The sequence below is a fragment of the Rhinoderma darwinii genome, chromosome 1, assembly GCF_050947455.1.
Source record: "Rhinoderma darwinii isolate aRhiDar2 chromosome 1, aRhiDar2.hap1, whole genome shotgun sequence".
NCBI classification, from domain to species: Eukaryota; Metazoa; Chordata; class Amphibia; order Anura; family Rhinodermatidae; genus Rhinoderma; species Rhinoderma darwinii.
In genome coordinates this window covers 496,123,596-496,150,423 of record NC_134687.1, presented here as the reverse complement: position 1 = coordinate 496,150,423, position 26,828 = coordinate 496,123,596, and the positions used below count along the sequence as shown (strand labels likewise).

General features: G+C 45.6%; 1 protein-coding gene across 1 annotated transcript in view; it reads right to left on the bottom strand.

The window, feature by feature from the left end:
• Positions 1–1,477: 1,477 nt before the first annotated feature.
• Positions 1,478–26,828, bottom strand: part of LOC142659482 (uncharacterized) — a 143,102-nt gene continuing 117,751 nt past the window's right edge. Inside the window, exon 29 of the mRNA XM_075835675.1 lies at positions 1,478–1,904. Within this exon, the coding sequence (XP_075691790.1) occupies positions 1,890–1,904 (15 nt within the window). The 3' untranslated portion in view covers positions 1,478–1,889. The remainder of the gene's footprint in view (positions 1,905–26,828) is intronic.

The following is a 26,828-nucleotide window of genomic DNA, read 5'->3' as shown; positions in this document are numbered from 1 at the left end:
GTAATGTAACATTATGTCTCCTAACCATCTCTCTTACCTCTTCTGCGTCTCTTAGAACTTTATTCAACTCATCTAAAGGAAGACTAATATTAGGTGTTGGCAATGGGTCCGGTACCCATACTGTGCTTACAATCTCATCCAAATCCGGGAGAAATACAATAGTCTGGTTTTTCCATTCTATATGGCTAACATTAAATATACATCCGGAAAAGGGTACCTGTAGTGAAAAAGGTTTTAGTGTTTTGGGGTCATCCGTAACCATACATACACTCTGTGGTTTTATCTCTATATACATTGAAAAATTTTCTGCTGGTATTACTGAGAAAGGGCATATATTGTCCTCATATTCCATCAGGCAAGGTTCGTAACTCTCTGATTGTTTGTTACATACATATCCTTTTTTGGTTAAAATACACAAACCTATATCAATAGTTTTGTTTCTGTCAGTTATATGTGGATGTCTAAATTCGGGCCACCAGTATTGGCTATTCTGAGTAAATTCATCAGTCATGACAATAGGTAACACTACATATTTACATACCATCCCAATATTAGTCACCTTATATATTATCAATTTTCCTGAACACCATTCATCTGTACATTCTACTGAGTCTGGGTCAGACCAGCCCCATGTATCATTAGAATTCGCTTGTACTTGTGCCCTTCCCCAGACATGAGGGTGTGTACTCATCAAATCTTGTTGGAATTTATCTTTTTGTCTCATTTCCCATAAAGTCTTAGTGGTGCATATAGTCCAATCTATAAAAGCAGACATATCTTTGTAAACTCGATATTGGGTGAGTACAGATTCATTAAAAACATTAAGGAAATTTTGCTCCACTTTTAACTGTAATTGTTGTGTCTCAAAACTTGTGGGTAACCACTGGGCACCCAAAGCTATGGCTTCTTCTATGTTGCTTCCGACTGAGGCCAATTTATTGGCCATTACTTCTAGCTGTACACCGTTTAGGATTCCCATCCCTGTTCCTGCTCCTCCTAAAAGGGTATCATACCATTCCCTTTTTACTCTACATGCCTTATCCTTAGGAAATGTGATGTTCCAATGCACTATCTTTCTTTGCTCCCTATAGGCCATAGGCACACAAGTCTGGGGAATCCTATTTATCGAGGTGTTTACATGTTCCGGACGCCTACCTCCTACTAGAGTTTGTATAATTGTTACGAACCAGGTTCTTCCGATGATTCGGGTAGAGTTCACACAAATCACCATTTTTACAGTACTATTCATTAGTATAGGGCTATCTATTTTGGACAATGAACAATTAGTCAGCATTCCTGACCGATTACTATGATCTCTCAAATCTTGCAAACGCATTAATCTGCTCATGTCGCAGCAGGACATTTTCACCCGGGCTTCATAAGTCACATTTGTTACAGTATCCTCATCAGGGAATTTCATATATATTACTCGCCGCTGGGATCCACTTCCCGTATACCAGTCTACAAGTTCGTTGGTCTTGGTAAGGTTAAATAATCCGCTACAAATTTGTCTAGAAGGACAACTAAATCCATCTTGAATCCGAATGTTGTTGGATATTACCCATCCCCACTGCAATGTCCCTTGCATTCTGGTTATCACATGTGCGGGAGCTCTGGATTCGGACCTGTGAAGAATAAGTCCCACCACCCCCAAAATCAGCAAAATCTTCATCTTGATTCTTTAGATGACCTTTCTCTTTCGTCTTCTGGCGTGTAGAGAACCTTCTTACAATGGCTGGCGTGGATCCAACTGGCTTTTCCTTCAAGTTTCACTGAAGTACTTGTGGTCAGGAGCACCTGAAACGGACCGTCAAATCTGGGATCAAGACTTTTCCGAACGTGTCTCTTGACCACTACCCAATCTCCTGGTACGAGGGAATGTGCACCACCTAGAGAATTTGGGTCTGGAATAGAAGAAAATACTTGACCATGCACTTTAGCCAGTTGTTTATGCAAGGCACATACATAATCTGTGAGTCTACCGTACTGCATCTGGAGAACCTGTGGAAAGTACAATCCTAACCTAGGACCTCCCCCAAATACAATCTCATAGGGACTCAGACCTGTCTTTTTATTGGGCATATATCTTACTGAAAATAAAGCCAGGGGAAGACACTCTGTCCATGGTTTACCTGTTTCCACCATAGCCTTCTGTATTTTCAGTTTTAGAGTCCCATTCATCCTTTCAACCTTACCGCTACTTTGTGGATGGTATGGGGTGTGGAATGCCTGTTCTATCCCTAAAGTTGACATAATATGTTGCATAATTTCTCCTGTAAAGTGAGTACCTCTATCACTTTCAATAGTCTCTGGTACACCATACCTGCAAATCACTTCTGCCATCAACTTCTTGGCGGTGGAGGTGGCATTGGCCTTTGACACTGGAAACGCTTCGGGCCATCCTGAAAACATATCAACACATACCAAAACATACTCATAGGTTCCCACCTTTGGCAATTGGATATAGTCAATCTGTAGTCTCTGAAAAGGATACAAGGGTCTTGGCATATGTCTCATAGGGACCTTTACCACCTTACCAATATTGTTCTGGGCACAGATCATACACCCCTGCGTATACTGGGCTGCTAATGTCCCAAACCCTGGAGCAAACCAGTACCGACTAACCAGGTTGCACATAGTTGTTTTTGACTGGTGGGTTATCCCATGGGCTACTTGAGCCATCATGGGGTATAGTGTCCTGGGCATGCATACCCGTCCCTCTAAATACCACAAACCATCAGTCTTTGCTTCAGCCCCTTTACCTGTCCATTTGATCTTTTCTTCATCTGTGGCTTGTCTCTGTAGTGTCAGCAAAATATCCGAGCTGACTGAAGTGTGTATATCCTCTAGGTTGGTGATTACGAAAGTGTTGGCCAGAATAGGCCTTGTCCTTGCTACCTCTTTAGCGGTTTTGTCTGCAAAGTCATTTCCTTTAGCCTCTTCACTGCTGTTTCTTGTGTGAGCCCTGATCTTCACCACTGCCACCTCTTTTGGCAACAATAAACTTTCCATCAAATATTTGACTAGATCTGCATTTTTAATAGGTGTACCTGCTGATGTGAGGAACGCCCTTACTCTCCAAATAGGACCATAGTCATGTGCTATGCCAAAAGCATATCTGGAATCTGTGTATATGTTAGCTGTCTTTCCCTCAGCTTGTCTACATGCTTCGGCTAAAGCTTTCAGCTCCGCTTCTTGTGCTGACATGTGCGGTGGGAGTGCTTCTGCTTTACATACTTCATATGGGGTGACCACCGCATACCCTGTATAAAATGTACCATCTATACCATACCTGGAACAATCCACAAAGAGAACTAACTCTGGATTCTGTAATGGTGAATCCTTAATATGTTCAAACCCCATTGTCTCTTGTTGCATGAGCTGCAAGCAGTCATGATCATCCTGTGAAGGAAGAAAATCTGACCAAATACCTGATTCTTCTCCCCCTTGCTCCAGAGGCAGTAAAGTAGCTGGGTTCAGAGTAGTACAACGTTGAATAGTGACATTATCAGGTAACTGTAAGGCACATTGAATTTTCGTATGCCGAGCAACAGAGAGATGTTTTGGCTGTACTTGAGATAAAAGAGCAGACATATCATGAGGAGCATAAACAGTTACAGGAAAATCAAGGACAATCTGTTGAGCTTTGTCTAATACTTCTGTAGCAGCAATTAACGCTCTAACACAAGATGGGGACCCTCTAGCAACTGGGTCCAGCCGTACAGAATAATATGCAACAGGCCTTTGTTTTTGGCCATGGTCCTGTGTGAGAACCGCTGTAGCGTGTCCATTTAATTCCGTGGTATACAGTCGGAAACATTTGTTGTAATCAGGAATACCCAGTGCTGGGGCTGTCTGAATACTCAATCTAAGACTATAAACATTTTCCTCTGCTTCTGGTGACACCTGAAAGGGAGTTGCAGCAAGACAATCGTAAAGAGGTTGCATAAGAGCAGAAGCATTGCGAACCCAGGGGCGACAGTAAGAAATAAGTCCCAAAAATGTGCGAATAGCAGACTGACTTTTTGGCAGAGGGATACTAGTAACAGCTTGGATCCTTTCAGGTGTAAGGTGTCGAATACCAGGAGAAATACAGTGTCCTAAAAATACAACAGTTTGCTGACAAAGTTGAAGCTTCGCTTTGCTGGCCTTGCAGCCTGACTGTGTTAGGAAACAGAGCAAAGAAACACTGGAGCTCTCGCATTGCTGCCTGGAGGGGCAGCAAAGGAGGAGATCATCCACATATTGTAGTAGAACTACTCCTGGGCCGGGGTCCCAGTCACTGAAAATCTGAGTCATAGCAGAGGTATACATACTGGGGGAGTTGTGAGCCCCCTGGGGTAATACCTTCCAAGCAAGTTGTGCATAATTGTGCATGAAGGCGAAAAGATACCAACAGTCAGGATGAAGAGGAACAGAGAAAAAAGCATTAGCCAGATCTACTACCGTAAACCAGCATGACGTAGCAGGGATCTGTGCCAATAGAGTATGGGGGTTAGGTACAATAGGTGTATTGAATACTGTAGCGTCATTGACAGCTCTGAGGTCATGGACCATGCGGTACTTGGCCGGTTGTCCCGGCTCTGCCTTTTTCTTTACTGGGAAAAGTGGTGTGTTACATGGGGAGACTATGGGAGTTAAGACCCCCGCAGCAAGGTACGCCTTCACCTGCTGTGATATAGCATCTGATTGTGCTATTGTAAGGGGGTACTGTTTCCTGTAGGGGAGGGGCACCCCCGGTTTAAGATCTACCCTTACGGGGGGGACTTTGAGGATCCCTACATCAGTGGGTCCTGTTGACCATAGCCCATCTGGCACTTGTGCCAGTAGGCTATCTATCTGTTGTTGGCCTAATAAAACAAAGGACGGGGACTCAGTATCCCATGGATTCAGGTTTGTAGCTGTTAATATACATAAGTCCTCCTCATCAATGGTTCCTCTCAACATAATGGTGCCATTCGCACAATATTCAATTCTAGCTCTTAGTCTTTCTAAAACATCAGCACCTAGTAAATTTATTGGGGTTGTTTCACAGGTGACAAGTTTTGTGACTATAGATTGGTGTGGACCAAACCGTAGAACAACCGGTTTCGTAACTTGATTTGGGTGGGACCTCCCATCTACTCCCACGCAAATCTGGGTGTCATCTGATAACAAATCTGCTGGCAGTTCTCTAGGGTTAACAACAGTCACGGCAGCTCCAGTATCTATCAGGAAAGGGATCGGGGTACCATCATTGACAGACAAGGACATTAAAGGGGCGGGGCCTAATTTTACTGCCATGGTGTGGGCGGATTCGCCCATATCTGGACTGCCGACCCTTCATGCTTGATGGGGCTGGTACTGGGGCTGGTACTGGGGCTGCTGCGTGTCTCCCTGCTGCCTTTGATTTCCTTGGGGAAGGTCCGGCTGTGAAGCCCATCCCCCTTGGATCCCACCTGGTCCTAACTGTGGGTTCCAATTTCTAGGTGTTTTGCAGTATCTTTGGAGATGTCCCTGCTCGCCACAATTATAGCAGATGACCATCCTCCTGCCCCGTGTCTGTACATACTGCGGTTGGATCATTTGTCCCCCTTGGCAAGGATACTGCATATACTGTGCTGGGGGTGGCTGGTAGGGCTGTTGTTGGATCGGCGGCCCTGGTTGCCTAAAGGGGCCAGGTTGCATATAAGCTACTCCAGCGGGTTTCTTTCTGGTTTTCTTTAGATCTAACTCTACCCCTTGGGCTACCTTCACTAGGTCACTGGTCGCCATGCCTCTCCACTCGGGTCTAGCGGTCTGCACTGCCTCCCGCAAGCTTTTCTTAAGCCCCTCTATAAACGCAGCTGTCAACATCCTGGTATCTAGGGGTCTTTCCTTGTAACCCATATCCTTCCATTGGGACCTCAGTCTAGCATAGTATTTGTCAATACTCTCAGTGTTATCCTGAGTTGTGTCAGTCAAACTCTGTCCCTTTTGTCCTTGTTGGGTTACTGCCCACTGTTTTATCTGGGCTACAAACTGTTCTCCTGAAAAGTTAGTACAGTCACTAGGTTCCTCGGTCACATAGTCACGGGGTACCCTTAGATCGTCCTCTATGGTGGAGTATATATCGGGACATTGTATTTTACACACCATGTCCAGATCTTTCCACGTAGCGTTATACAATCTCTGCATCTTTGTTATTTGTTCTGCCCACTTAACTGGTATCTCTTCTGGGTCGGGCATTCCCTCAATTATACTCTTTATGTCCCCTGGACTCCAAGGTTTATACAAGTGTACATTTCCCTGGTCTACCTGAGTTTTTGAGCTCTGAGCTATTGCCCTCAAACTTTCTCCTATTCCTTCCACTATCCCCGCAATTTCTTCATCCCTCAGCTTTTCCCTTTTGGGCTCTTTTATGGGAGTGGTTAGAGAATCATCCTGATTCATGTGTCCCGACAAGTCGGGCATTCCATTGACCTCAACCTCTGATTCTTCCTCTCCCGTCACTCCCATTACATTAGCATCTTTCCCTTTTAACATGCCTAAAAAGGGATTATTTGCTGAGCCACGAGTATAGGTAATCACGGGATACAAGCCAGGGGCGGGGGCGTCTGCTCGGGGACGGTGAGCCCCACAGTTAGAGCACACCTCTCTCCAGTCAGGATTCTGGACACCGCAATTAAGACAGGTCCAGAAGCCTCCTGGATCTTTCCCTGGGTTGAGTCCCGTGTACCCAGGAGACTCCTTAAGTTTTTCCCCAACATCCTCTGTCTCTTTCTTATCATGACTTACTTTCACCTTTTGTCCTGTGACCATCCCTACTCCTGTCTTTGGGCTTTCATCATAACATTCATAATATCTCTTCCTACCCACAGTGGTTTCCTTGCATCCTCCTCTCCTCACTTCTTCAGACACATCCCTCCAATCATCCGCTGCCTTTCTCAACTTATTGTCTCTCAACCATCCTTCATTCTTACTGATAGCGGCATCCCATTCATCCACATCAAGCATGCCTCCCCTGGGGAGTCCCAAACCACTCATCAATTTCTTACATCTCTTTACTGCACGTTTGCCCTTTCTTCTTTCCACTATCTCTCGGGCTGGCACTCCTGGCTTCTCTGCTCTAGTAAATAGGTTACCCATCTCTAGGCTGTACTGGGTATCTAACAACTTCTAATATTACTATTCTGGGTCTCTTTCACCCCAAAAATCAAACTAAACTACTATTCTGGGTCTCTTTCACCCCAGAAATCAAAGTGTTCTGGGTCTCTTTCACCCCAGAAATCAAACTAAACTACTATTCTGGGTCTCTTTCACCCCAGAAATCAAACTAAACTACTATTCTGGGTCTCTTTCACCCCAGAAATCAAACTAAACTACTATTCTGGGTCTCTTTCACCCCAGAAATCAAACTAAACTACTATTCTGGGTCTCTTTCACCCCAGAAATCAAACTAAACTACTATTCTGGGTCTCTTTCACCCCAGAAATCAAACTAAACTACTATTCTCTATTCTGGCCAGAGTGTTCCATGTTTTATTGTTCTATGGGTATCCTAACAAAGCAATCCCCCTATAGCATGCTCAATGCCGCTATCCATTCCTCTTTCACACAACTGAGATGGAAGTCAGGCACTTAGTTTCTAAGGGAGTACAGAGTTCTGGAACTGCAGCTTCATACATTACTCCCTAAGGTGGAGCCTTAGTCATCCGAAAATAGGGGGGGCCAGACGGGGAGATGCAGAGCAAAAATGTAAGAATCAAATCTTCTTACCTTATGCTGCAGTTTCACTGTCTAGTTTGATAGAAATCTAATTGTGCTCCCACAATATGAGTAAATTATATAGTTCACTGAAGTAACAATAAAGTAAAAAATACCTTTTAATTAGTAACTAGTTAAAAACAGGGGTAACACACCACTGTGACATAAGCCCCACCGTGATTGTTAAAAAACGTATTAAACAAAAAACACTGAGTCATTGTGATACATCTAACTCGGTGTTTATAACAATATTATGTCTGGAAACAGCATATATCCAGGGCACATCAGTAGTACAATCCCAAAATAAAGCACAGGCGTCCGAATAGATCGGGTCTCCTAGTGCTGGGTGTAACACGATATGACTATCCCCAATGCAAACATTCCATAAACAGTACAACGACCCTACGCGTTTCAGGTACTCATCCTCAGGGGTCCGTATAATGGTAACTCTGGCCTTCACACCAGCGATAGAATCCTTTAACAGCAGATATTCTGCTGTGCGTCACGGCAAAGATGCACGTATTGATGTCAACGGCCGTTGACATCAATACGTGCATCTTTGCCGTGACGCACAGCAGAATATCTGCTGTTAAAGGATTCTATCGCTGGTGTGAAGGCCAGAGTTACCATTATACGGACCCCTGAGGATGAGTACCTGAAACGCGTAGGGTCGTTGTACTGTTTATGGAATGTTTGCATTGGGGATAGTCATATCGTGTTACACCCAGCACTAGGAGACCCGATCTATTCGGACGCCTGTGCTTTATTTTGGGATTGTACTACTGATGTGCCCTGGATATATGCTGTTTCCAGACATAATATTGTTATAAACACCGAGTTAGATGTATCACAATGACTCAGTGTTTTTTGTTTAATACGTTTTTTAACAATCACGGTGGGGCTTATGTCACAGTGGTGTGTTACCCCTGTTTTTAACTAGTTACTAATTAAAAGGTATTTTTTACTTTATTGTTACTTCAGTGAACTACCTTATGCTGCAGCTCTTGGTCTACACATTCCCGTCCGGTCTCCTCTGCCTGGTTCGGGTGGTCTCTGGGTCCTAGTGCTGCAGTCCCTGTTCGGGCGCCAAAAACTGTGGGGGCAATTTACCAGCCCACACGCCTTGAATTCCATCCAGTTCCAAATTAGCTTTTAAAAATAATGTTATGAGTACGAGCAGCTCGGAGGAGTAAAAACACACAGACACGTTACTGTATGAAAATCCTTCTACTTTATTCTTATCAGCACGTATATTTATACTCCGACAATAACAAGTTTTCAACAACAAATGAGTCAGAAAGTTTAGATAAAGTTCCAGAACTTAATTGGCTCTTAGGGGGGCCGTTCCCTTATCTTCCCAATTATTGCTGCGTAGGCTTTGCACCCGGCCCTATGATTCTCCATTTAAATTCTTATTATTACTGCGTAGTACTTTGCACACGGCCTACTGCCTTAAAGTCCTAGAGCATCTACCTTCTAATATAACTAACTTGTACAAGCATATAAAGATATGAGTATATAAGGTATACAGTAAGTCTAAAACACTTTGGAAAATATTTTTCTTTCACAGAGGTAAGAAGTTCTTTTATCTTCCGAAGGAGTGGCTTGTAATTTAACTTGTATAGCTCATTAAGATCTGCAGGCAATTGGATACCTAAGTATTTCACAGATTCCGAAGGCCATTGGAATTCGGAAGCAGTTGCCAAGCTTTTCACTTGTCTCTGTGGTAATGTAACATTAAGAATTTCTGACTTAGTGTAGTTTACTCTAAAATTAGACACCAATCCATAGTTGTGAAAAACTTCTAAAATACATGGTATAGCACTAATCGGATTTGTGATGGTAAGTAACATATCGTCCGCAAATGCGTGAACTAAATGTTGTTTTGAATTTATAGTTAAACCTTGAATGCGGTCATCTTGCCTCAAGGCTTGCAAAAGAGTCTCTAAGGTCAAGATGAATAGAGAAGGTGAAAGAGGGCACCCCTGTCTTGTGCCATTCCCTATTGAAAAAGAAGGAGACAGAACCCCATTCACCCTTATCTTAGCCGATGGCCTACTATATCGTGTAAATATTGCCTTAATAAATGGTTCTGGAAAGTTGAATTTTGCTAGAGTGGCTGCCATGAAGTCCCATGCCACTCTATCAAACGCTTTTTCAGCATCTGTACTCATTAGCACTAAAGGGATTTTAGATTCATGCGCTTTCTGAATGTAGTGCATCAGTCGAATGGAGTTCTGTCGTCCCTCCCGTCCCGGCACAAAGCCCTTCTGATCTGTATGAACTAAGGTATTCAGAAACTTTTTAACCCGAGTGAATAGCAATTTAGCCCATATTTTGAGATCTAGATTTAAAAGAGATATAGGCCTGTAGCTAGAACATAAAAGAGGATCTTTTCCTTCTTTAGGTAAAATTGTAATATACGCTTCTAACGACTGCGCGGTGAATTTATTCCCCCGTAGCAAGTCATTGAATGCTCTAACCAACGGAGGTAATAAAATATCTTTAATATATTTAATAGTTAGACCATCCGGTCCTGGGCTTTTCCCTGAAGGAAAGGAATGTAGTATTTTTGACACCTCTTCAAGGGTAACCGGAGTCATAAGTTCCTCCGCATCATCCCCTGAGAGTGTAGGTAGTTTTAGTGGCCCCAGAAATTCTTCAATCTGTGCAGATCTGGAGATATCTGAGGTCAGAGAGGGAGCCGGGATATTGTATAATTTCGAATAATATTCACTGAATTCTCCCGCTATTTCTTCTGTAGTCGTACATGTATGGCCCTCTGGAGTTTTAATCTTATGGATAAAGGCCCTTTCTTTTTTCTTTTTGATCAGGGCCGTCATTAATTTTCCCCCCTTGTCCCCATGTGTGTATAACTTCTGTTGATAGTGCATCAAATTAGCTGCTAATTTTTTGTTCAGGGTATCTTTCAAATTATTTCGGAGAATCTGCAATTCAGACTGTAACTGTTTGGTTGGGGTAGTTTTATGTAACTTTTCAGCCTCCGCTATTTTCGATAGCATCCCTAAAATTTCCTTTTCCCTTTCTCTTTTGATTTTTGTTCCTAGGGAGATTAATATACCCCTGATATATGTCTTGTGCGCTTCCCAAAGTATAGTCCCTGAAACATCCGATGTGTCATTGATGTCAAAATAGGACTGCAATGACTCTATCAATATCTTGCACAGATCTGGGGAGTCCAGAAGGGTTTCATTTAACCTCCATGTCCACTCTCTAGAGGACAACTCTGCAACCCTCAATGTAATAAACACCGGTGCGTGATCTGAAACCGTAATCTGTCCAATACTCGTTGCCTCCATTGATGTTATAAAGTGTGCATGTATAAACAGATAATCTAGTCTCTGATGTGAGTAATGAGGGTGAGAGTAAAATGTATAATCCTTTTTTGTTGGATTCATCACTCGCCAAGCATCATGTAAGTTGAGTTCTTGGAATTTGTTCAAAAGTTTCCGTCTACCAATCTGTGGGATGGTTGATTTATGGGTTGAAGAGTCCATTTCTGGATTAAGAGTTAAGTTCAAATCTCCCCCTATAATAATAGGGCCTTCTGCAAAAGCACGTAACTCTTCCAGAATTTGGAGTAACCATGTTATCTGTGATTTGTTGGGGACATACAAATTCGCTAAAGTGCATGTACGTGTGCCCAGTTTACCTTTAATAAATAGTGCTCTGCCATCCCTCGCATCATGTCTAGCCAGAAAGATGAACGGTAGGTCCCTATGTAGTGCAATAGAGACACCTCGTACAGCAGAGCCCGAGCTGCAGCCATGAAACCATGAAGAAAAATAGTTAGTAGGCAATCTAGGTATTTTATCAACTTTAAAATGTGTTTCTTGTAAAAATGCTACAGATACTTTTTCCTTTTTTAACAGCGTTATAATCTGATTCCGTTTCTGGGGTGAATTCAGTCCATTAACATTATAAGTCACTAACTTTATCGTCGCCATTTTTGTGATATGTGTGTTATGCTAATCCGTTTGTTAAGGTATTGCTGTAATTGTATTTTGCTAGGGTATAGTATTTGACAGTACAGGAGTAGGGGGGAAGGGAAGGAAGGGGGGAAGACGTACAACAAAACAATCAATAAGTGTCCAGGCACTATGGAACTGCAGCTTATATATGGCCTATTTGGCCTCTTTGTGACAATTGCATAATACAATAGGTGTGATAGATATCTCACTACCCACCCAATACAGTCACCATTACATCGCTGCATATGGGAGGGAGAAAAAATAATCCTGATCCGGGGCCTGGCCCAGATCCATAATATACTTATTAAATTAGAAAAATAAAGAACAATGAGAAATTGAATATTCAAATATCCGAACAATTTAAGGAAATCATTCTAGTTCAGGCACTAGACATAGAAATTCTTTCTTATGAGAGCACAACCGGATGCTACCCATGCTTCTTATGATAATATAAACAAATGTAGTAACTTACTTGGCACTTTTGGCCCAGTAGTGTTTTCACAAAAAACATAAGTGCTGCACCATACTATCTGCAATATTCCACTAACTGGGATTTCATATAGTATCTATGGTCCAGCTGCTTCGAGAAGCTTTGCCGGGTAACTCCTTGTCATAGCATTTGGGGCCGACATATCTCCTTTACATGTTCTCCATCTACCACAAATATTATCTGGTACCTAGAAACATGTAAGCCCCTGTCACCATTTCAATCATTTTGCTGCCTCAATAAATGCATTATAACAACTCGTATGAAGTAGAATTTTCAGCATCATTTAAGGACATAAATAAATGAAAGAAAACGGAATATCTCACGAACGAGACCGGACAGTTCAAGGCACATCATCCTCCATTGCTTCTGCCCTCTGCTTCTTTCCACATGGCGTTCTGTGTTTGGAATACACCGACCAAGGCTCCATCTTCGGCAGGTCCGGCAGCGTGATGTCTGTCTGAGCTGGTAACCAATTTGGTATCTGGATAGGCCGGATTCCCAAGCGTTCCCAAGCTTCCTCCAGATCGTTTGGTGTATGAATCAGGATCCTCTTTCCTTCTTTAATGATAGCCAGTCCGAAAGGAAAAAGCCATGTATAAGGCAAATTTATCTCCCGGAGTTTCGCCAGCAATTTTCTCATAATGCGTCTCTTTGCCAATGTAGACGCCGCTATGTCTTGATATAGCTGCAGAGTAGAGCCTTCAAACATCACCCTTTGCTGCTCTCTGTTAGCCGTTAAGATGGCTGCTGTATCCACATAACTTAAAAGTCCACAGATGACGTCCCGTGGTGTGTCTGTCGGCTTAGGTTTAGGTCTCAGGGCCCGGTGAATTCGTTCTATCACCACCTTTTCCGCTCTGTCTTCTCCTAGTAAGGAGGCGAATATTTGCCGTGCAATCGATGGTAACGCCTCAGCTGCGTACGATTCAGCTAGGCCCTTCATCCTAATATTTTTTCTGCGGCTTCTGTTCTCCATATCCTCAATCATAGTTAGTGCCCTGTTCATTTGCGACTCCTGGACCTGTAGTTTATGCCCCACCGAGTCCGCATGATTGACTGTGTCTGACACTGCCGACTCTAGAGCCTCCAATCTGTGCCCCATACGTTTAAAATCTGACCTGAACTCCGTTAGTTCCTTCATCACTGGCAGTATAGCTTGCTGTAAGGTTTTCTTAAGGAATGCTTTAGTTATCCCTCCTGCTTCTGGGTTCGCCGCAGCAGCTCCACACATGCTGTCTGCATCTGAGTCTTCAGAAGCAGGGTACGGCGCCATCTTGGAAGCTCCAGCCGCCGTTTGTGAATCTCGTCTTTGCAGAAATTTATCCAGGTCGGCCTGTTGTTTTTGCGATCCTGGAGTGCACGATGTGTCCCTGAGTTTGTCTTTCCCCGTTTTCACCATTTTAAGTAAAGTTGTGCCTCGTATTTTCTATGAATCTGAGCCGGCTTGTGAGGAGCACTATCTTATGCTGCCATCACGTTCAGCGGTCAGGCTCCGCCCCCGTTTTGTGTAACTTCTTAATTAGTTTTTATTAAAAAATATTTTCACTTTTTGAGATATAGCTGTTCTGTAGGAGGGGGACGCTGATTTTTGGCATCACATTTGCACTAGGATGTGCACTCGTTAGATCATTTTGGGGGTGGTACTCTTTCTTTTATCCACAGTGGTAGGCACTGTGGTACCATTTACTCCAGAAGTTTGTCTGTTGGGTATTTTGGATGAGGAGTTTTGGCCTCACCATGTGAGGATCTTACTCAGGGAGGGGCTTTTTATGGCCAGGAAGGCGATTGCTCTTCTTTGGTTGGGTGATCGCCCTCCATCATTGTCCCAATGGAGATCACTGTTAAAGAGGCTCTGTCACCAGATTTTCAAACCCCTATCTCGTATTAAAGCAGATCGGCGCTGCAATGTAGATTACAGTAACGTTTGTTTTTTTTCAAAAACGAGCATTTTTGGCCAAGTTATGAGCATTTTTATATTTATGCAAATGAGCCTTTCTTTTTTAAAATATCCTTTTTATTGTCAGTTTTCACATTTTCTTACAAACGTTTCACGTAAGAGTTACATCATGAGTGCGCAGCACTCAACTGTCAATGGATTAACTTTTAAATTAAATTCAACATAACATATAAACACACCAACATAGAAACATGGCATAATTGTCGATCTTCAGATGGACCAAACAAACATGACTCCCCCAACTCCAACACCACCTAGATCATCAATGAGTTTCCACTCATCCTTTCTCCCCCAGCTGGTTCACAGTTGCATCCTCCCTAAAACGCCTGCCAAGAGCTGCGTGCAGTACCACTTTGTGTACTGGAAAGGCCTAACAATGTCCGCTATTTCGGCTGTTGTACATTGCGTTTCTATAAATACTTGCCACTTATCAAATAGCTTCTTGGTTCCCGTTTCCTTCCGCCTTTCCACCTCCACCCTCTCAAGAACCAATAATTGTTTCAGCCGTGACACAATCAATTCTAACCCCGGCGTGTCTGCCTCTAACCAGTGACTCAGGAGGCATCTCAAAGCTACCAGTAAAATCGTGTGCACCAACACGGGAGGTGATCTTACTCCTCGAGCACCCTCTTCCTCTGGCGGCCACGCCTGATGGAATAGTAGCGCTTGAGGCGTCATTGGGATATTCGTTTTCCAATGGTCCTTAATATATTTCTGTACCATCCCCCAAAATCGTTTCGTATGTACACACCCCCACACTCCATGCCACAAATTCGTCAGTGGTGTATTGCACTTGGGACAACTTGTAATGCGATCAGGGAAAGATTGTGGGGGCAAGATATTAAAGCCATATATAGCTGCATGCATCAACTTGAAATAGGTTTCCCTCCAGCTCTCATTTATAACACTCTTCCGTACCGTCTCCCAACCCCCCAGTATGGTCTCTCCTATATCTGGATCCTGAGTCCACCGTTCCCAGCTTTTAAAACTAATCCTTAATTGCGGACGAACAAAACCCTCTCTCAATGCTCTATACATTCCTGAAATGGTCGCCCGCCCAGTTGTTGGACCTATGACCTCATCCAGAGTGTGCGTAGTAGCTTCCTTACTCAAATCCCTGAGCCTGGAGGTACAAAATGTTCATACCTGACGTACTTGCAAAAAATTGACTCTATCTACTATGGGTCTGAGTTTAGCGGTGATTTCCTCCCCAGTTAACCACCTCTTTTCCTCTGTATGCATAAGATCCCCTGCGCTACCAATGCCTACCCTCCCCCATGAGGCAATTCCTTCCCCCTTGTCCATTCCCGGTAAAAACTCCGGATGACCGCTCAACGGCATATACTTCGATACCAGGTGGGGTAACCCAAACTGCTTACGTACTACTTTCCAAGCTAGAACTGTATCTCTCAATACAATAGAGGTTTTGAGACGGCACGGAAGAGAAGCGATTCTACAATGTAACAAAGCTTTCAGGTTCCAAGGTGAAGCATACTCCCCTTCCAGATCCAAATTGGAATAATTGCTTGTTTCATGAAGCCAATCTACTACATGACGCAAAAGACAGACCACGTTATAACCCCTGACATTCGGAAAGTTCACACCCCCTTCTTGTTTACCCATCATGAGCTTGGTAAGTGCTATACGCAGCCTTTTTCCTGCCCATATAAATTTAGTGAATGAAGCCGTCAATTTCGAGACATCCACATGCTTCAATAAGAGAGGTAGCGTTTGAAAGGGGTATAGCAATCTAGGAAAACTAACCATCTTGATCAGATGACATCTTCCCAAGAGGGACAACGGCAATTGGCCCCATCTAGTGAGTTCCGCTTGTATTTTTTTAATTAACGGGGGATAATTTAAGCCATACAGAGTGTCTGGTACCCTCCCTATTTTGATACCCAGATAGGTAATGCAGTGTTCCACTGGTGATATCCCGCAACCCAAGGATTGCCAAAAGGTCTTAGGCAATGGCCTGCCCAACTCCAGCAGTTCGCTCTTAGCTATATTGACTTTGTATCCCGAGCATTGCCCAAATTCCTGCAAAAATTGAAAAACCTTCCCTAAATGCTCCTGAGGGTTTGACATAAAAAGTATGACATCATCAGCGAACAGGGCTAATTTCACTGCACAAGATCCCACTTGAATGCCTCTGAACATATCCGATTCCTCCAAGAATCTGGCCATAGGTTCCAGTGCTAGATTGAATAGCAGGGGCGATAGGGGGCAACCCTGTCGTGTTCCTTTATGTAATTGGAAGGGATCTGATAGGAACCCCGAGGAGTGAACCCGTGCTTGCGGGCTATTGTAGACTCCCTTCAGGAAGACCCGGAAATCTCCCTGAATGTTCATTTTGTCTAGCACCATCCCAAGCCATTCACATTGTATGTTATCAAAGGCTTTATCTGCGTCTAGCGCTAAAAGTGCCAGCCTGGTACCTGGCTGGGGATCGTGCCTGACAGTTTCTAGCACCGTCAATACCTTGCGTAAATTTGTCACTGCAGCCCTGCCCTTTACAAAGCCTACCTGAGATTTCCCCACCAGTATGGGTAGATACATAGCCAGTCGATTGGCCAAAATTTTTGTGAGCAATTTCTGATCTTGATCTATCAGCGAGATGGGGCGGTACGACCCCGGGTCAAGAGGATTCTTCCCCTTCTTGGGTAACACCTTTATATGCGCTACCTTGGCCTCTGCTGGTAAAGCTCCCGTTCCTAGTAAAGTATTATAGTATGCCACCAAGGTAGGGCTGATTTCTTCTCTCAGAGATTTTAAAAACTCCCCTGTGAATCCATCCGGACCCGGGGCCTTTCCGTTAGATAATGTTTTAATGGCGCTCCAAACTTCCTCTAGTGTAATCTCCGCGCTCAAATGACCATTCTGCTCCTGGGTGAGCCCTGGCAACTTCACCTTTTCCAAAAATTCCCTCCCTTTTTGGAGATCTATGGGTGTTTCTGAGTAAAGGGCTTGGCAATATTTACTTAATATGGTATTGATTTTTTTTGGGTCCGAGGTAGGAGTTCCGTTTGATTCTTTAAGTGTTGAAATATGTGCCGGTGCATACCTCCCCTTTGCTAACCGCGCTAATAATTTGCCCGCCTTATTGCCGAAATGCATTAAATCAGCATCAAATTGGGACCGGTAAATACTCTCTCTTTTGTCTAACCATTGATCAAACTGTCGCTTGGCTTCCTTCCATTCCTCCCCCAATAGCATTGATGGCGAATGTAGGAATGCTGTGTACGCACGCCGCAATCTGTCGCTCGCTGCCTTGTATCCTTCGGTCGTCTTACATTTAAGATTAGACATATACTGCATGATTTTCCCTCTTATTACCGCCTTGGCTGTACGCCAATACAATGACGGTTCCGAGCGATGCGCTACATTATCCCCATCAAATTCCATCCACCACCCCTTAAGCTTCTGTGTAAAGCCCTCGTCCTTTGCCAGAAAAGCGGGAAACCTCCAGATAAAATCCGTTCCTCTAGCTACTGTGTCAGCCAATGTAATGGTAACCGGAGCATGGTCCGAAATAACTAGATCTTCAATTGCCGCTTCATGTAAACGTCGCGCCATTGCGTCACTAACTAACAAATAATCAATACGCGACCATGACTGATGAACATGAGAAAAATGTGTATATTCCCGCGCATCTGGGTGTAAACTCCTCCACGCATCTATTAGGGCCGTGTGTCTTAAAAAGTCGGGTAAGATCCTATCTCTGCTTCTCTGCGAACTAGTCCCTGCGCTCCTATCCTCCTTTGAAGACTTTACAGTGTTAAGGTCTCCCCCTAAAATCAAAAACCTAGTGCGATCCTGCTGGAGTTGGGTTTCCAAGTGACCAAAAAAACCAGTGTTAACCGTATTTGGGCCATACACATTATAAATACTGATGGTTTCCCCTTCATGCTCCATCACTAGATGGATCCAACGGCCCTCGTCATCCTGCTCCTGGGACACCAGTGTAAACGCAAAGTTTTTATGTACGAGAATTATAACTCCCGCCTTACCCTCCCTTGCCGACGAGCCAAAAACCTGACCCACCCAGAACTTTTGCAAATACTTAAACTCCGGCTCGGTAAGGTGAGTTTCCTGCAATAGGGCCACATCAGGATGCAATCGTTTCATGTGCCTTAAAAGTTTAGTCCGTTTCTGTGGGGATCTCAGCCCTTTAACGTTCCAAGAAACTATTTTCATGTTATTGGACCGTGTTTAAGATGAGCTAAAGTGCCTAAAAGTCGTGTGGAGTCCAGGGAGTCAGATCCGTCTTTTCCCAAGAGCCATGTACAAACATTAACATTAACATCATAACCAAACCCTGGCTTGTAAGCCAGAACCAACAAGGCCAACCGGCCCTTACCTAACAAAATCATAAAATCACCTGCGGCAAGGGTTAGCAGTCCCTTAATACCCACTGGTGTATGTGACTTCACTTTTTTCTGTTATGCCAGAACGCGCCCCTCCCACCCCCTCCCCCCCAGCTTGCCTATATGGCTCCTTCCATGAGGAAGTAACACCTGCCCTTGCCCCCTCAGTACCTCTTTGTCGCCTGCGCACCCTTATGTACATTCCCTTATCATTACTTTAACAGCCTAGAGTCCGTTAGGATTGCATCCTCACATTTCCCTATGAACCTTGCTTCGCTTCAAGGTTTCCCTACCTCCGTGTCCCCTATCTCCTACCACACTTTCCCTCAGTCTGCCATTGTAACAGATAACATTAATCCCTTGCGTGGGGGAGGCATTGTATCACTCCCGGTCAATCCCGCCCACCAGGGACAATCTCAGATCCTGATCTAACTCCCTCACAAATATCTTGCAGTGAAAATGCAGGGAAATATCAGAATGCATATACTTCAACCTTGATAACATTGTAACATTGTAACAATAGGTCAACTATTGACCGGTACATAGTGCTGTATAAGACCGCAAAATATCCCCCTCAATAACTTTCAGATTATCTGTAAACTTATCTGTAGCTGGTCGGAATCTGCAATTGGTCTACAGCGTCCACAAAATCATCATCACAACAGCTTAAATAAAATGCGCCAAAAAGGACTTCGTCCGTCAATCGGGAGACGTGGATCGGGTGCGGTCCCGTGTTCGCCTCTGCGGCTTCGGAGAGTCCCCTCTATTTCCGGCTAGACCCCCCCCGGGATCCTCCAGGTGTGGGCATTAAGGCTTCTGCCCAGGTACGCTCCATATTTAGCCGGTTCCTTTTGTCTTCTCTTGACTTGCGCTGCGGACTATGTACTGGACTGTGACGCTCCTCTTGCTGTGATCTGTTCCCACAAAGCTCCGCAAGTGCGTCCTCCGCTTCCTGTGGAGTGGTGAAAACCTTATTCCGCCCGTTCTCTTGAAACACCCGCAGGATGGCTGGGTACTGCAGGCTAAAGCGTATTCTCGCTTGGAACAGCGCGGTGCAGATCATGCTGAAAGCCCGCCTTCGTTTTGCAACCTCCGCCGAGAAATCCTCAAATAGTAGCACTTTCATGCCCATTATTTCCAAAGGACGCGATCTGCTGCGGAAAGCTTTCATGAGTGCCACCTTGTCATTGTAATCCAACAGTTTGAAGATCACTTGTCTGGGACGATGTGAATTGTGGTCAGCTGTTGCTGGGAGGTTTCTGGGGTCCGGCCCCACTCTATGCGCCCTCTCCACCCGGCATGGACGGGGGAGACCTAAGGCTTCCGGCAATGTCCTCTCACACACTCGTTGCAAATCAGCAGATATCACCGCTTCTTTCAGCCCCACCAGCCGCAGGTTGCTCCTCCTGGAGCGATTTTCCAGATCCTCCACCTTGTCCCCCAACTGCGTAGTAACAGACAGCACCCCTCTGAGTTTGGATTGCAGGCGTTCATTTTCATCCTCCAGCAGCGTCATACGCTGTTCTAACTCATCAGCTCTGATAGTGACTTGTGCCAGCTCCGCATGCATGCGGTTTAGAGAATCTTGCACCGTTTTTTCCAGCGCCTTTTGCAGGTCTGGCGCTATCTGTTTGGCTACTTCACGGGCCAGGGTTACATAGTCAATGGCTACTGGAAGAGCAGACAGTACATGCTCTGCCGGGCTTGAAAGCTGGGACTGATGGTGCTGCAGCTCATCTTCCTGTGTGTATAGCAGGGTCGCAGTGGCGGGAAGCGCCGCCATCTTACCTCCCTTTACCACGGCCGCGGCTGATTCCTCCATGGCTGGTTTCTGCGCGCTTCTGAGGAGGTACCTGTCCATACAGGCACCACCGATGATGCTGCCGTGTGCAGGGCTGGTGACTTCCCCGCTGATTATCGTCGCCGTAGCGACTATTGCGAGCTTACAGGCTGGACCGGAGCGGGAGCTCAGTCACTCACGTCCTGCATCCCCAGCGCCGGAACCGGAAGTCCAAATGAGCCTTTCTTAAGTACAAGTGGGCGTGTTTAAAGTTAAGTACAAGTGGGCGTGTATTGTGTGTGTACATCTGTGCGTTTTTACTTGTTTTACTAGCTGAGCGTTGTGAATAGAAGTGTATGATGCTGACGAATCAGCATCATCCACTTCTCTTCGTTAACACCCAGCTTCTGGCAGTGCACAGACACACAGCGTGTTCTCGAGAGATCATGCTGTGACGTCACTTCCTGCCCCAGGTCCTGCATCGTGTAGGACGAGCGAGGACACATCGGCACCAGGCGACAGAGGCTACAGTTGATTCTGCAGCAGCATCGGCGTTTGCAGGTAAGTCGATGTATCGGCAAAATGGTGTGCACTCTGTTCTCTACACATTCTCTGGTCTCGGCTATGTCCTGCTGACAATCCCTGTCCTCGATTTCAGTGGACGCAGATACTTGTGTTGAAGTGTTTTCTACTCGCAGGGTTACGCCCTGGTGATTTGATGTAATGTGACTGACTGTATTGTGACTGCATGACCTACACTCCTTCCATGTAATGTCTTCATCTTTTACAATGCCCTTCTTTCTTGTATGCTCTGTATGTTGTGTTCAATAAAACGAGTTAAAAAAATAAATAAATGTATTGTGTGGTCAGTACGATTACTGCAATACCAAATGTTTAGAGTTTTTTTTATGTTTAACTACTTTTGCACAATTAAAAACAAAATTACCGTATTTTTCGGACTATAAGACAACCTGACCATAAGACGCACCCAGGTTTTAGACAACAGAAAATAGGAAAAAAATTATTTGTTAAAAAATTATTTCTTCTGTTTCACCACATTGAGAGGCATAACTTTTTTTAAAAAAATTTCATCGATTGAGAGGTGTGTGGGCTTATTTTTTGCGGGACGAGCTATAGTTTTTTTGGCACATACGATTTTTTTGATCACTTTTTTTATTTCATTTTGATGTTTTACATTTTTAAACTCACCGTGTGAGTTAAATAATGGCATATTGTAATAGATCAGGCTTATACGGACGCAGCGATACCAAATTATTTTATTTTTTACATTGTGCTTGGGGAAAAATGGGAAAAGTTTTTTTTTTTTTTTTTTTTAACGTTTAATATATTTTAATTTTTTTACAATCCTGAAAATGTATCTAATGTTTTTTTACACATTTTATTAGTTCCCCTATGGGACTTGAACTAGCGACCACTTGGTTCCATGTGGAGTTAGTGAAACAGCATAATTCGCTGAGCTACGCTGTTTCCCTAACTCCCATAGTAGTGAATTTCAGTTACGGAAGCAGTGTAGGACGTGAGCTACGCTGTTTCCGTAACTACTGTTCAGTTCTATGGGAGCTGCGGAAACAGCGTAGCTCCGCGAGTTACGCTGTTTCAGTAACTCCACATGTAATCAAGTGGCTGAGAGAGCACAGAAAGCTAGAACGAGGTTTAGGGGCGCCCGTTCTAGAGATAGGTGCGGGTCCCAGAGGTGGGACCCGCATCTATCTGACATTTATGACATATCATGTGGATATGTCATAAATGTCCATCATAGAAAAACCCCTATAAATGCAGCGGTCGCTATTGACCGCAACATTTAACTAGTTAAAGGGGTTTGCCATAAAACACATGTATCCCCTATCCACAGGATAGGGGCTACATGTGGGATCGCTGGGGGTCCGACCGCTGGGACCCCCCAGCGATAAGGAGAACAGAGGACTGAAAGTCACCTAGAGCGCTACATGAGAAGCCTGGACTGGGTCCGGCTTATTTGTTCCGCAGCTCCATAGAGATCAATAGAGAGCCGCTCGCGCATGAGGAGAAGAATCCCATTCATCTCTATGGAGCTGCCGGACACAGAACGCGGAAGTCAAAGCATCTCATGCAGCGCTCTTGGTGACTTTCGGTACCCGTTCTCCTTATCGCTGGGGGGTCGGACACCCAGCGATCACACATGTATCCCTATCTATGGCTAAGGGGATACATGTTTTTTTTGGGCACAATACTTTTAAACGGCCAGGAACTGTTAGGGATCTGCCAGGTACTTCATCTAGGTATACTCCTGGGATTAATCAATCCACACCTGAGGCCAGACCTATTCGACTGACACCATCTCCCACCAACCAGGGTGGCAGGCTCAGGAGTGGGAGAGCCTATCGCGGCCTGGTCTGTCGGAGTTAGCTCCGCCCCCTGTCCTTTATTACCTGCCCTGTTCTCTCCCTCAGTGCTTGTAATTCTTTTGGATTCCTGGCCCCACTGCTGCTTGCTCCAGCCTGCTTCTGCCGTGCTTCTGCCTTGCTGCAGTTCTGCTTGACCTGCTTTGCTTTGCCCCTGGCTTGCTTCTGTCTCCTTGCCCGCTTGGGTGTACTCACTTCGTCCTGGTCCTGACTGTCCGTTCGCCGCTCCGTTTCTTCGTGGCGTTCCGTGGCTACTGCCCCTTCCCTTGCATGTTCCCTGTTTGTTTTCCTGTGCACTTAGACAGCGTAGGGACCGCCGCCCAGTTGTACCTCGTCGCCTAGGACGAGTCGTTGCAAGTAGGCAGGGACAGGGCGGTGGGTAGATTAGGGCTCACTTTCCCTTCACCTCCTTCCGGCCATTACATAATTACAAGCCCTTACCTAGTCTACCATTTCTCCTACGCTGACGCTATCATGGACCCCCTTGAGACCCTGGCCCAGCAGATGCAGGGCCTCTCCCTACAGGTCCAGGCCCTGGCCCAAAGGGTCAATCAGGGTGACGCTGCTTTAGTAGTACCCCTCACCTCACCTCTAGAACCCGACCTCAAGTTACCTGACCGGTTCTCAGGGGACCGTAAGACGTTTCTCTCCTTCCGGGAGAGTTGCAGACTGTATTTCCGCCTAAAGCCCCACTCCTCAGGTTCCGAGAACCAGCGGGTGGGTATCATCATATCCCGACTCCAGGAAGGGCCCCAAGAGTGGGCCTTCTCCTTGGCTCCTGACGCCCCTGAACTTTCCTCTGTTGATCGTTTTTTCTCTGCCCTCGGACTCATTTACAACGAGACTGACAGGACTGCCTTAGCCGAGAGTCAGCTGGTGACCTTACGTCAGGGTAGGAGACCGGTTGAGGAATACTGTTCTGATTTTAGGAAGTGGTGCGTAGCTTCTCAGTGGAACGATCCGGCCCTAAGGTGCCAGTTTAGGTTAGGATTATCTGACGCCCTGAAGGATCTGCTGGTTAGCTACCCCTCGTCTGACTCCCTTGACCAGGTTATGGCCCTAGCAGTACGACTTGACCGACGTCTCAGGGAACGTCAGCTAGAACGCTTCAGTGTGCTCCCCTCTGACTTTTCTGCGATCCCCCCCGAGGTCCCGTCTCCTCGCCCCTCCACGGAGGACTCGGAGGTACCTATGCAACTCGGGGCCTCCATGTCCCCTCGACAACGTAGGGAGTTTCGCAGAATGAATGGTCTCTGCTTCTACTGTGGGGACGACAAGCATCTACTGAACACCTGTCCCAGGCGCAAGAATAAGAAGCCGGAAAACTTCCGCGCCTAAGTGATCATCGGGGAGGTCACTTGGGCGCACAGGTATTTCCCGTTAATGTGAAACGCAATAAAATTTTGCTTCCCTTTCAGGTCTCGTTTGCTGGCCGGGCTGCCACGGGCAGTGCTTTCGTGGATTCAGGGTCATCTGCTAATATCATGTCTGCGGAATTTGCTATGTCTCTAAAGATGCCTTGTATTGATTTACCTTATCCTATCCCTGTAGTAGGAATCGACTCAACTCCCCTTGCTAATGGTTATTTTACTCAGCATACTCCTGTTTTTGAACTCCTTGTTGGCTCCATGCATTTGGAGCAGTGCTCTGTACTGGTGATGCAGGGATTATCGTCTGATCTGGTTTTAGGCCTTCCCTGGTTGCAGTTGCATAATCCCACGTTTGATTGGAATACTGGGGATCTCACCAAATGGGGTAATGAATGTCTTATGTCATGTCTTTCTGTTAACTCTATTTCTCCCCGGGAGGAGGTAAACACGCTTCCTGAGTTTGTTCAGGACTTCGCCGATGTGTTTTCTAAGGAGGCCTCCGAGGTGTTGCCCCCCCATAGAGATTACGATTGCGCTATCGATTTGGTGCCTGGTGCCAAGCTTCCTAAGGGGAGGATATTTAATCTTTCATGTCCTGAACGTAAAGCTATGAGGGAATATATCCAAGAATGCCTGGCCAAGGGTTTCATTCGCCCCTCGACTTCTCCTGTAGGTGCTGGCTTCTTCTTCGTGGGGAAGAAGGATGGTGGTCTTAGGCCGTGCATTGATTATCGTAACCTGAATAAGGTCACCGTAAGGAACCAGTACCCACTTCCTTTGATTCCGGATCTTTTTAATCAGGTTCAGGGAGCCCAATGGTTTTCTAAGTTCGATCTACGGGGGGCATATAACCTTATCCGCATCAAAGAGGGGGATGAGTGGAAAACTGCGTTCAACACACCCGAGGGTCATTTCGAATACCTGGTCATGCCCTTTGGGTTGTGTAATGCCCCTGCTGTCTTCCAGAATTTTATTAATGAAATCCTGAGAGAGTACCTGGGTAATTTTCTTGTTGTGTACCTTGATGACATACTGGTGTTTTCCAAGGACTGGTCCTCCCACGTGGAGCATGTCAGGAAGGTGCTCCAGGTCCTTCGGGAGAATAATCTGTTTGCTAAGACTGAAAAATGTGTCTTTGGGGTACAGGAGATACCATTTTTAGGGCAAATCCTCACTCCTCATGAATTCCGCATGGACCCTGCCAAGGTTCAGGCTGTGGCGGAATGGGTCCAACCTGCCTCCCTTAAGGCGTTACAGTGTTTTTTAGGGTTCGCCAACTATTACAGGAGATTTATTGCCAACTTCTCGGTCGTCGCTAAGCCTCTTACGGACCTTACCCGCAAGGGTGCCGATGTCCTCCATTGGCCCCCTGAGGCCGTCCAGGCCTTTGAGACCCTCAAGAAGTGCTTTATCTCGGCCCCCGTGCTGATTCAGCCCAACCAAGAGGAGCCATTTATTGTGGAGGTTGACGCTTCCGAGGTGGGAGTGGGGGCCGTCTTGTCCCAGGGTACCAGCTCCCTCACCCATCTCCGCCCCTGTGCTTACTTCTCTAGGAAGTTTTCGCCCACGGAGAGTAACTATGATATTGGCAACCGCGAACTTCTAGCCATTAAATGGGCTTTTGAGGAGTGGCGGCACTTCCTGGAGGGGGCCAGACACCAGGTAACGGTCCTTACGGATCACAAGAATCTGGTTTTCCTAGAATCGGCCCGGAGGCTTAATCCTAGACAAGCTCGGTGGGCACTATTCTTTACCAGATTTAATTTCTTGGTTACCTATAGGGCTGGGTCCAAGAATATTAAGGCTGATGCTCTGTCACGTAGTTTCATGGCCAATCCTCCTTCTGAGAAGGATCCTGCTTGTATTTTACCCCCTGGTATAATCGTCTCTGCCACGGATTCTGATTTAGCTTCTGATATCGCGGCTGATCAGGGTGCAGCTCCCGGGAACGTCCCTGGGGACAAACTGTTTGTTCCCCTGCAATACCGGCTGAGGGTACTCAGGGAAAACCATGACTCCGCTCTATCTGGTCATCCTGGCATCTTGGGCACCAAACACCTCATTACCAGAAACTATTGGTGGCCTGGGTTGCCTAAAGACGTTAGGGCTTACGTCGCCGCTTGTGAGGTTTGCGCTAGGTCCAAAACCCCTAGGTCCCGACCTGCGGGCCTACTACGTTCCTTGCCCATTCCCCAGAGACCTTGGACCCATATCTCCATGGATTTTATCACCGATTTGCCTCCATCTCAGGGCAAGTCGGTGGTGTGGGTGGTAGTCGACCGCTTCAGCAAGATGTGCCACTTTGTGCCCCTTAAGAAGCTACCTAACGCCAAGACGTTAGCTTCTTTGTTTGTGAAACACATCCTGCGTCTCCATGGGGCCCCAGTCAATATCGTTTCTGACAGAGGGGTACAATTTGTTTCCTTATTTTGGAGAGCTTTTTGTAAAAAGTTGGAGATTGATCTGTCCTTCTCCTCCGCCTTCCATCCCGAAACTAATGGCCAAACGGAAAGGACCAACCAATCCCTGGAACAATATTTAAGGTGTTTCATCTCTGACTGTCAATTCGATTGGGTCTCATTCCTTCCCCTTGCTGAATTTTCCTTGAATAACCGGGTCAGTAACTCGTCAGGGGTCTCCCCGTTTTTCTGTAATTTCGGGTTTAACCCAAGATTCTCCTCCGTCTCCCCTGGTTGTTCCAATAATCCTGAGGTAGAGGATGTTCATCGGGAACTGTGCACCGTCT